Below are 11,950 nucleotides of genomic sequence, written 5' to 3' on the forward strand. Positions count from 1 at the left end.
CGAAAAAAGGATTTTTTTTTGTGGGGGATGTAGAAAATACTAAAACTTTTTCATGAATAGTTATATTGAAGCATCAAACAATATCTTTCTTACACATGCCACAAAAATGTTTTTTCGTGAAACTTCTACACGCGGAATTTTGTTCTATTTTTAAAATACATTTCCAAACAATAGGTGCATCAAGATCTATGACCCAAAGTGGATTTTCGTTTCAAATGTGACCATTAAGAATTGGTGCATCACATACACGAGATGCGCTCTCACACGGGACCTACTCCGTATAGAATCAATCCATCATGAAATATATTTTAATACTTCCTCCGTTCATAAAAGGATGTGTTAGATTTGTGTAAAATTAGATGTATATATACACTATTGAGTGGATAGATACATCAATAAATCTAAGACATTTTTTTTATATATGGATGGAAGGAGTATTAATTTCGATACTGATAATGTTTTTTTATATAAACTATACTTTATATAAGTTTGACTTAGGACAAGAATAACCTGTAATATACTTTGCCCCTCAAAAAACAGGATTATACTAGTAGCCAACCCTCAAAACAAGATTTGCATCGTGGCATAATTTCCTTCACCGAAAGAAAACGTGACAAATTTATGTGCAGAAGAAGAAGAAAAAAATGGCAAGCAAAGCCAGATAGGAAATCAACCGTCATCCGAAGAGAGGGAGTCGCGAGGAAGGCGCTGAAAGTCACAGTTTGCATAGGGTTTCTCTCCCTCCCTCCTGCCTGCCAACACCAACGAACAAGCACACCACACAAACCCACACAACACACTCCCCACGAAATTCATTCACAAACCAACAGAAATTCCGAGCGAGAGAGAAAAAAAATCCTCTCAAAAAACCAGCGCTCCAAATCCCTTCCACGGAGCTTCCCGAATCCCACGAATCCCCGCAAATTTTCCCAATCTCTGACTCCGGCGCCGCCGCCGCCGCCGCCCTGGGCAGATTTCCCGACCGGCCCCATCGAGAATTCCAGGCGCCGTACGCAGAGTGGTCGCTGACCCCGCTGGTCGCCCGCCGCGGCCCTCGATTCCGAGCGGCCTGCGTCCTGTTCGATCAATCTTGTCGCGGCGGCGTGGTACGGATAGCTGTACTGAAGGAGGGGAGCGATTTTTTTCTCTCACGGGTCCCCTATTTTTTTTGGGGGCGCGTGTGGGTCTGGGAGGGATTGTGCTCTGACCTCTGAGGGAGTTAGGGTTTGGCTGGGTGCCTAGGGTTTGGTGGTCTCGGCTTCCCCCGAGTGGGGTGTGGGTGCGGATGCGCCGCTGAATCGTGCGTCCTCGAGTGATTGCCGAGGAGTGGATGGTGGTGGTGTTCCATTGTTTTGCCGGGCTGGTTCCTGCTGCTGGGGGGTGTCGATGGTGAACGGAGCCAACTGGCATGGACCTAGGTGAGCCCTCGTTGAAGCCAGAATGGCTGGTGCGGGGGATTGCCACACCCACAGTCGCCACCACAGGTCTCCGGCCAGGAACTGCGCCCCGTGCAGGTGAGCTGCCTTTCGTTTCCAATTTGCAATCTCGGTTCATGTAATGGTTAGCGATTAGTGCTGTTTATATAGAAGATAAGCAAGATTAATTGTTATCATAGGAGTCGCATCCGAGATGTTCTTTGTGACATTGGATAATGTTAGAGCAGCTGTTATCGCCACTTAGGCTTGTTTATGCTTATTAGTGTTTTTTTATGTATGCATGACGAAGTCATTGCACTTCTGCTATCCGGTTGCTGCCTGCAAGCACACCATTCTTCTTAGATGAATGACCATTCTTCAATCTTCCTATCACCATATTTGACATTAGTCTGATTTAAGGTCAATGCTTGTACTGTGAAGCGCTTTATTTAATATGTTGCATGAACCATGGAGCCAGTGTAACATTATAAATAAGTAATCGTGGACTTGCGGCAATAACTAACGAACCTTGCTTCCGAGACATTGCATACACCAGCCTTGTGCCAGTGCCCGTTAAACTGATGGTTATCAGTTTCTGTATCAACTGCAGTAAGTGTTTTAAATTAGATGTTATTTTATTGGCAACCTTATTGGGCTATTGTGCTGGAGTTCGGTTCGGAAACTTTGTTCTTGTTGGTTAGCCATGTTGCAGCGTGGCTGCATACTCTTGCAGCTAGAAATAGTTTGCCGAAGAGAGTACTGAAGAATTATGTTCTGTATTTGATGTGCCTAGTGCAATTATTTTTTGCTTGTTGCGATCTGAGTGCCATCGGGTGGCCCCCGTGTGGGATAGCGATCATACTGCATAGTGTATATTACATTAGTATGGCAGCCTTTTATTCTATGCTATGGCTTTTGTACCTGTGAATTTTGTTGTTCTTGCACTTTGCACTCATCAGCAATGTTCCATTGTTCATTTACTACTTATTGTCATTTTCAATGCCTTTTTGGTTGGTGTTGTGTTCTGTTGCATGGTTTAGCTGATCATATATGGACCTACTTGTATTGACTGTTCTTTCGAGCTTCGCATGCTTACTATATTTTGCTAAGGTGTTTTTTTTTGGATGCTTTAGATGACCAAGACAGGGGTGCTTCATCAAGAAACCGATCATCAGGCCGCGATCGTGAACGGAGCTCCCAACAAGCCTCTTCACGCAGGGGTTCTGGCCCAAGTGTGTCCAGACGGCTTGATAGGGATGGTACAGTGAAGTCAAGAGGCTATGCCAGTTTTGGAAGGAGCAACAGAGAAAGGGGGTGTGAAAAAGACTCTGATTTCCGTGATCGGGAGAGTAGGTTGGGTCTTCCAGATGACTCCTTGCATGATGGCTTCGGGTCCTTCAGCTCATGCAGACCTGAAAGCAATAATAGGCTTAATCGTGTTCGTCCAAAGCTGGACACATTGACCCGGGCAGCTGGGGTAAGTTTGGACAATGGTAATCTATCTAGAAAAGATGCTGGTGGTATATCCTTTGAGCGAGAATTTCCAAACCTTAGTTCTGAGGAGAACAATGGAAAGCATGACATGGGTAGAGTTCCATCTCCTGGAATTAGCACCCCAATTCAGAGCATACTATTGGCTACTGCGCATGATGGCTGGAACTCCGTGCTAGCAGAAGTTCCTGGACTTAGTGAGCCAAGCAATAACTATGTTTCGTCTGCTTTATCACATGCTGGTTCCAGTAGGCAGCTTGAAGTATTAAACTGCGGGACTGCATTAAGCATGGCTGAAACAGTAATGCAAACACCATTACAAATTTCTACCACGCCCGAGGTAGTGTAATGAATAATGAATATGATATCTGTGTATTTTTTCTCTTTTGTATGTAATAATATAATATTATGTACCAGAAACTTGATCTAACTTGTGTTCTGTGTACATTATCTTTTTTTTCCAGCTGTTGATTGATGCTCAAAAAATTGAAGAACGAACTATGAGGCAGTGTGCTCTAAGACCTCTGACGCCTTCATCAAACAAAATATCTGTACGCACTATATTTATTGCCTTATTTTTGAGATTAATACTTTTGTTTTCTTGTTTGTGTCTTCTGTATTTACCATAATTTTATTTAAATCGTAGAATATATCATCTATATATATGTAGAAAAAAGCACATGTCTTGCGTAGTTGTTAAGTAGTAGTACAACTATGATAAAGAAATGAGTCAAATGACATCCTAAAACTTTATATGAATTCGAATATTAGTGGATCAAGCACTTACTTTTTCTATACTGGAATCTGTTTCATCGATGCCCATTAAAATTATCTGATCCTAAATTGTACATATTTGTACTGATCATAACCAAAATAGTTACTCCCTCCGTTCCATAATTCTTGTCGCAGATTTGGATGTATCTATTCACAAAATGTCTAGATAAATCCAAATTTATGACAAGAATTATGGAACGGAGGGAGTACCAGATATGACCATACTTTGGTTCAATCGCTTCATGTTCTTTGCAAACTGCATGTATACACGAAGCAGATGTTGGCGATTACCTTAGCATTGCGAATGACTGCGGTGTCTTTATTGCATTATAATTTATCTAAGTGGAATGCATGATGTGTCCAGAGTATGGATAACTGGTTGGTTGATAGTTGAACGTATGTGTTGGAGATTGGTGGACATGCTTTTTCTGTTTTGCAGCATTGAATTATGAATCATTTTGGTTGAAATTGGTTGCTTTAACATTTGATTATTTGACTAGAGAATCAAAAAAATCTGTAAATCAGATAAAATTTCCGTTACATAGAATCTGTTTGTTGTGATGGAACACTTCGCTGGTAGTGCGAACTTTGTTACTTCTTTTACTTATTTTCTTCATGGACACCTGAAAAAAGAAACTATTAAGATTACTTTGCATGTAGGTTACTTATATCTTGTGAAATTAGATTAAGTATTAGGATTTTAGTGGAACAAAAAAAAATTGGGTTAAAACTTAAAAGACGTACACCTTGAAATTCTAGATTAGTCTGTAAATATCACTGCTTATTTGTAGACCTTTTTTTTTGTCTTAGTTTGGCATTGCAGTGGCTTAATCTATAATTCTATTTTATTTCTTATGGAAATGCTATCTTTTGGTATTAAGACAACAAATATTATTTCCAGAAGACATCATAACAGCCGCAAACTACCCCTTTGTATATTGCTTGATTAACATTGGATCATTAAGCCTGCAACTGATAAAATTACCACTTAGTTTGTTAAGGCATGTCTGTGTTTTGTTGTATGTTGCAATTTTTTACCTGAAATGTAATTTCTCTCCTTACCAGTATGAAAGATATTTTCAAACCCGATTGTGTTTTTTGTACTGTATATCTGTTTCACTTATTTATCAAGTGGTTGTCTTGTACTTAAAGAAACGCTTTAATTTGCACTAATTTCACTTATTCCTGCAGGTATCTAGTTTGTCAGACAAGTTTAAAATTAAAGGTGCAAGAGCTGGGGATTCTAATGGTGCTATCAAGACTGCATCACAACTGTCAGCACAGCCTTCTAGCAACTCTGTTCGCACTCCAGTCAAATCTGAGCTTGTCAAGCCATCTCAATCAGGATGCTTTCAAGTCCTGACCCGTGAGCAGAATGGTGCTGGAAATACTGCCAAAAATTGCGCTAGCAATCCTGTAAGCCCTATTCTAGGACGATCTTCTTCAGTAGAGCCACTGAAAAAATCCATTGTCAACCAGAAGCTTAAAGGTGTCACAAATGGCCTCCCTATGCATCTACAACCAGGTCCGTTTGGTGAGAGAAAATCAATTGCAAAAGACAAGCATAAGTTCTTTGAGTTGCTGCGGAGCAAGTCTTTAAATGGTTCTAGCACTGGTATAGAGTCCTCATCTAGCTTGATCGATGAGCAGAAGAACCCTTCTCTTGATTTGTCTTTGTTTAACGGTGGAATCAAATGTACCGAACCTGGAAGTAAGTCCTGTGAGGATGCAAATTCTTGTGATGGATCTCAGCGACACCTCTCTGACAACGACGAAATCAAGCCATCTTTGGAACCTCGTGATGTTTTTTATGAGGGTTTGCATGGAGTTGATGCTGACAATGCGGAACCAAACTCTTCATCAGATTTGGGTGATGTTAAAGATGTATCTGCCGTGCCTCAGGCAGACAAAACTGAAGCCACTGTGTCCATTATGCCCACAGATATAAATTGTGGTTCCACAAAGTCAGACTCCAGCTATGACAATGCCCGTTTATTGTTTGAGCCCATTGTAGCCATGGAAGTGGAACAATATCCTAGTGAAGATGAACCTAGTCCAGAAGAAATGGCGTTCCTGAAATCTCTTGGCTGGAAAGAAGACGAGATAGTTCCACCTCTGAAACAGGAAGAGATTGCTGATTGTGTAAGTTTTGTTACGTTTCTTATTCTAGTTCATCAACATTATTGGCTTTCAGAACACAGGTCACATGCTTAGGTTTTTTCTTATACTAAATTCACTAGTCTCCAGTAGGTACTCGCAGATTTTTGGTATTCGTTCTCCAGTTTCACCAAACAGCTTCCAAAACTTCCATACCAGCTTTAGTTATTCTATAAATCAATTTAATTTGGCTTGCCATATCAGAAAAAAGACTTGATGATTAAGTTTGCCATGCAAGTATTTGTTGCCATCATCAATGTACTTCTGTCATGCTGAATGATTTAAGGGATTTAGCAGAAGGGGCTGCTTTCAGTTGATGCTAAAGTGAGTCCGGGGATTTTTATAAAATAGTAAGAATCGGGAGCCAGTTAATGTTTTGATACCCACAGGAATCTCATTTACATGGTAGTGTATATCGTTTAAGTTTTCTGGTAATCCACATCTGGAATACCCATACTTGTTATATTTTACCATGTGTGGCTACCATTTATTGTGACATAAGTTCCTACTATTTTGTAGTTAAGGCACAACGTGAGGCTGCAGCAGAAGCTTGAGGAATGTAGGGGCTAATGATAGGAGTCATCATGCTGAGAACTTTTGGGGATCAAGCTGTAACATGATGAGTTTTGGTTACGACATTGACTGTCATGATGTGATTGTCTAGCTTAACGAATCAAGAATTTTCCGGTTCAGCTTGTGGGGGGTTTTCATGAGTAGACTGATGTTTTTCCCTGCTGAGAAGACGTTCGAGGGTTTTGTTTCTCATTTTCCAAAAGGAATACGGATGCAAAAAAATGCATGTATGGTGTTCGAGGCACATAGTTGTGCGCCTGCTGTGCCCAGAAAGAAATAGGCTGTCTTCTTTTTTATACGCCTCATGGCTTATCCTTGGTATAGAAAAGAAATGAAAAGAATACCGGGTCTTTACATGAAAAGTACGCACCTATGATTCGTGATCTCAAATTTTGCATAACCTTCTCTCATTCTATATCTCCCTTTTTGTCTTTGTTTAATTTGTGGTGCTCAATTGCTCACCCTAATAGGCTGTTAAATGTGATCAGAAGCATTTGCTTGTGATTTTTTTTTTGTAGAGAATCATATCCAGATATGTCATTTAGCTATTATATATGGGCGTCAATTGTTGATAATATGGTTTCACATTCATTTTGACCATCAGTATTTAACCCCCTCCTATTATTGGTGATATACATAGTCCTGATGGCAGCATCAATGTTTTCCTTAGTTTGTGAATTAAGCAGAGTATGGATGCGTGAAATCCTAACACTACTTGATTAGCTTAGAACAAAATCCTCATGTTCATGAAATGTAAGTCGATAAAATAAATTAGGGTATTGTAGCACATGGCAACTTATATAGAACCATTCATGAGTTCCATCATAATTACATATATAAATAAAATGATCTAGAAGGCTTCCACACCTTTAAAATTACTTGTGCGGGGAATAATTAACAACATAATATTGATCATTATGTTCAGCCAAGAGGAGATTTAAACATATTTGGAACTTTGAATACGCACTTCAAATTAAAATTTTAGAATGTCTGTTTTTATTTTTTCTCATAGTTGCGTGCATGTCTAGTTATTTACAACACTATCATTTTAACTCATTTGAGAGTTGTGTGTTTAGTTTTATACTAGAGGACTTAAAAGAGATCAAAGCAAAAATTAATATCGAAGTTGGGTATGAAGTAATTCACAGTTTGTAATTCGAGTATCCACCTCAACTTCGACTTTTCTAAGAGTCTAATCTTTTTAAACTTGTACTTATTTATTTCTTGGTTTTTGTTTCATTTTGATAACCAAGAATATGATCTATATGCGTCCACTATTTTACACATGTCCAAACAATATTAATGTGTGGAAGATCTTAAAATCAACATCAAAGTACAAGTGTAGTAAAACAAAACCTAGTTCATATATCTAATAAAAGAATCACAAAGTGTTCATTTTAATATTGGCCCGTAGCTAAAAAGATAAGAATTGTCCCTTATTGAAGAGATGATGATGAAACTTGTTATGTAACACATGAAAGTAAACTAAACTTTGCGCACAAGTAATAATGCTAAAAGCAGTAAAGATTACGAGGTTTTAAGGATCTCCCCAAGTTTGCAATCAAGCTATGAGGGACCAAATAATCTCTTGTGGTTACCTAGGTCATCTTGGACAGTGGTGGAGCGTCTTCTTCCTTCCGCTGCTTCCAAGTGCACGCGTGGGCGATGCATGCAAAATGGGAAGATAGCTCTATTATTGTGGCTTGTTGTTCCTTAGTGATCTCCAAAATTTTCTTCTTCTCTTCTGCCATCTCAATAACAACTTTAGTGAGGGTTTTCACCCTACCAGAGATGTCATCGATCTTTTGTTTTCAAGGTCTTTGTTGATCATCCAGTCATGGTTCAAAAAAGCGTTTCTGAGCGTACGCTTAAGCGTAGATTAGAACTAAGCGGAGCCCTTCCGCTCAGCTTTCGGCTTGAGCGAGAGGAAAAGCGAGGAGGAGCTGTGGAGGCGGGCTCTTGCGCGGTGTCGAGGCAGAAACAAGAGGGTTAGGGTTAGGAATTCCGTAATCATCCCAATTCCACTCCCGTGTCGAGGCAGAAGCAAGAGGCGACACCACTGGAGCTCCTCCGCGCCGCTGGTCAAGCTCCTCTTTTACGCCGCCCTCTAGATCTTCCTCAAGGCCACCTAGATAGGGTCCCCTTCCTCCAACAGCTCGTTCCCCTCGTCCCCTTCCAGACCAGATCGAGGGGTTCAAAGTGAGAGAGGCGGGCGCGCGTGAGTGGCGGCTACAACCTGAGATCTGGGAGGCTGGGAAGCAGGAGGGGATCCATTTATTTGCAATACGTGAAGTTATTGGGCCTTTTGGAGGGGGTCATGTGTTTGGCTACGACCTGAGAAGCAAGAGGCATCGTGTTGAGCCTTTTGTTGGACCAGAAATAACATAGAACTACGTGAGGTTATTCAATATTTCCTATTTAAGGCTTACATATGTCTGTTTTGCCATGCACGCTTAAGCGGCGCTTAAGCTCGCTTAAGCAGTAGTTCCTCTAGGTAGAGCCTCACCGCTCGCTTAGCGCTTTTTTGAACCTTGCATCCAGTAGACATCGATCCCTTCTCACCAACAGTGCTAACACACGCCTTAAAAGTTCCCTCAAGTTTAGTGATATTTTCGTTAATCTCATCTGATTGTACGTTCTTTGGTTTGAGTGGTGAAAGCCCCAAAGGAGGTTTTGGAGACATCTCTTAAGATTATACATGTATGGATTGGGAAGATGACTTCTTTCTCTTTTGTGCTGATATGCCTCAACATCTCCAGACCATGCGGGAACTACATGTCCTCCCAACTTGATAATGGAACCACCTTCATTAGTTATAGGCATGATAGTTGGGCCTCCTTGTTAGTCTCAATAGGTTTGAATTCCCTCTTGGGCTCCGTGGGTTTCTTAGTCCAGATTCACTTGATGTGGAAATGTTGCATCATTATGGTGATTGGATCTAATGAGAAAGCAAGGGGAGACCCTTTGAGAGGGCTAGGTTAAGTCACCAGCCCTAGGTTCTACGACATTAGGTGCATAAATAAAACAGGAAAAGAGGTTAGTAAATATTTAGGGAAAATTCACATTTTAAAGAGGAATTTTCATCGATAACGACCAATGGTACCGGCATGAGCAACCGTACCAGTGACCGTACCGTAGTGTTACCGACGATGATAATTTTTTTTTGACAAACGACGAAGAAAATACAAGTTTACTAGGTGTTTTAACGATCAGTGGTACGGGCAGGAAAAACCTTATGGGATAACCGTACCAAAATAAAAAATTCTTTTGCTAGGCATTTGCGAGTATAACGAGTATAGGTATGGCTCGACAATAACGAATTCGTGCAAACGACGAAAAACACAGAGGGTATAACGAGTTGGTACGGCCAGGGTCGAAAAAACATGTCAAAACAAAGCAAAAGGAAAGGAGAAAGGGAAAATGAAGACAAAAACGACAAAAAAGCAAAGTACTAAGACAAAATACTATAAGTGAAATAAATTTCTCAAATAGCTATTGGGTTCATACCTTAGCTCTGTCGCCTTTTGGCCAAAACAGTGAGAATTGCCTCAATGGAATTTTGCTCTTCGCCAAGATAATGCTTCACACGGTGCCCATTGACGATCCATGATGTTCCTCTTTTACATTTCATCTGTATACCTTTGAAGAGTAGGCTTCTTCCACACCATATAACCACTAAATTCTTACTTTTTTTTATCTATCTATCTATCATGCCACATTTTAACCCTCCCTTTAAAATGTCTAGCACTTTCATAGGATTCTTTTCTAAGTTCATCAAAAGCATGGATATCAAGTAGAAAGTCTAGCACTTTCGTAGGATTCTTTTCTAAATTCATCTAAAGCATGGATATCAAGTAAACGTTTCTCCTTTGTAGTTTTAAGGTCATAGTTCAAATTTTGATGGACCAATATAACTTATGTTCAAGTTTTAGAGGCAAATGAGAAGATTTACCATAAGCCATTTTGTATGGTGCCATCTCCATAGGTTTTTTGTAGGCAGTCCGATATGCCTATAATGCTTCATTTAGCTTCATTGACCAATCTTTTATTGACCTTCAAATAGTCATTTTAATATTAAATAGAGTTACTAAGATACAAATAACAAATCCAGGATGAGCTTCCAAGTTCCAACCAAAATCCTTGCTCTTGTTTTATCCCCATCTACTTCACCCAACCAAATCTCCACATGCATGCAATATAGAAGCATATAATTGTGCTTAGTAATGTAATGATCCCATTTTTCAAGGAAAACAGTCTTCAGGGTGTCGCTGGAGAGTCAGGTTCCAACAAGATTTAATGTTACATCGTTTTATAGTGAAGGCCTCTTTGGTGCAACCCCTAGTGGACTGGATTCTGGATATCTTTGTATAATGATCTTCTTTCTAGCCCATTTATTCCCTCCTTGATGTAAATTATTTCTTGGGACTTCGGACCATAGCCTTATACAGTTTCGCTTTATCATTAATATAAAATATACACTGTAGGGTCTTTCCCTACGATATTGTTGCTCAAAAAAGTTGTGCTTATTCAAAAGCGGTGGGAGGTGGCGTTCTTCTACCGTATAACTTCCTCAATTGGTTGTTTCGTGACCTATATCTTCCAACTGCTAGCCTAGGAGGTCTCAAAATTTGAGTTCATCTAGATCCAAATGTTGTAGTGAATCTCTCATGGTCGTTTTAGTTACACCAAGGGCATCACTGCCTACAATCCTCTCTTTGTTTTCTCTATATTATTTTGTTCCAAACTTTGTAGCAAACCAGTAGTCGCACAAGAAAAACCCTAGTGATTTTCCATGTCGGTGGCTAACTCCTCGTCCTTTTGGTGTTTATGTAGCAACTTACAAGCACTGTGCTAGTGATTTTACAAATTCCACCGATGTTGTTCACATATCTAGAATCGTGGTCTCTTTGCAATCTTATATGAAACACAAGAACCGTTACATTGGTGACTTTTACAATGCGAGAATTACACTTTGAATCCCTAATAAAACCAATGCTTGCACAATGCAAGATATATGTATTGGCTATCTCGTGCGGTACCTGTGCATCCACAAATTGCACATAAACGTACATTATAAGAAGTGCTCTTGGAAGCATATTTGTTGAGAACACAACATTTTAAAATAATCAAGGGCTCTAATTGCTCTTTGTTTTTTTTATCTCCCATAGCCGCAAAACACATAGGTCAAAAGGATCAAGCCGAAGGAAGAAATTTTGCCCATGTTGTTGTTCTCTAAAGTCGGATCTGACTTGTGGCTCTGTATGCACTCACATCATTAATGTACTTTACAAGAATGTTCAAATTACTTGTTATGTTGGAAATGACTAATTTTGTAGTGTTATGTTATTTGATTCAACCCTCTATGAGAATGTTTGAATTTATGACAATCAACTTCATTTATATTGAGGTTTTGCCCATGGTCACAATTGTTTCTAGGAAAAATTTGCTACAGGACATGTTTTTTAAATTTGGATGGGTGATGTTTGAAGCTTAAAAACAATCAAATGCTCCATAAGTTCGCTTCCCTAGCGTTCTTTTCA

General features: G+C 39.7%; 1 protein-coding gene across 1 annotated transcript; it reads left to right on the forward strand.

Annotated features, from left to right (window-relative positions):
* The first annotated feature begins 709 nt into the window (after window positions 1-709).
* Window positions 710-6,820, forward strand: LOC127335039 (uncharacterized). The gene is made up of 5 exons (XM_051361625.2): window positions 710-1,514; window positions 2,549-3,246; window positions 3,371-3,457; window positions 4,872-5,822; window positions 6,357-6,820. The coding sequence occupies exons 1-5, from the start codon at window positions 1,409-1,411 to the stop codon at window positions 6,405-6,407; spliced, it is 1,893 nt and encodes a 630-aa protein (XP_051217585.1). The 5' UTR covers window positions 710-1,408; the 3' UTR covers window positions 6,408-6,820.
* The last annotated feature ends 5,130 nt before the right edge of the window (window positions 6,821-11,950 follow it).

This window comes from Lolium perenne, chromosome 2, assembly GCF_019359855.2.
Source record: "Lolium perenne isolate Kyuss_39 chromosome 2, Kyuss_2.0, whole genome shotgun sequence".
NCBI lineage: Eukaryota > Viridiplantae > Streptophyta > Magnoliopsida > Poales > Poaceae > Lolium > Lolium perenne.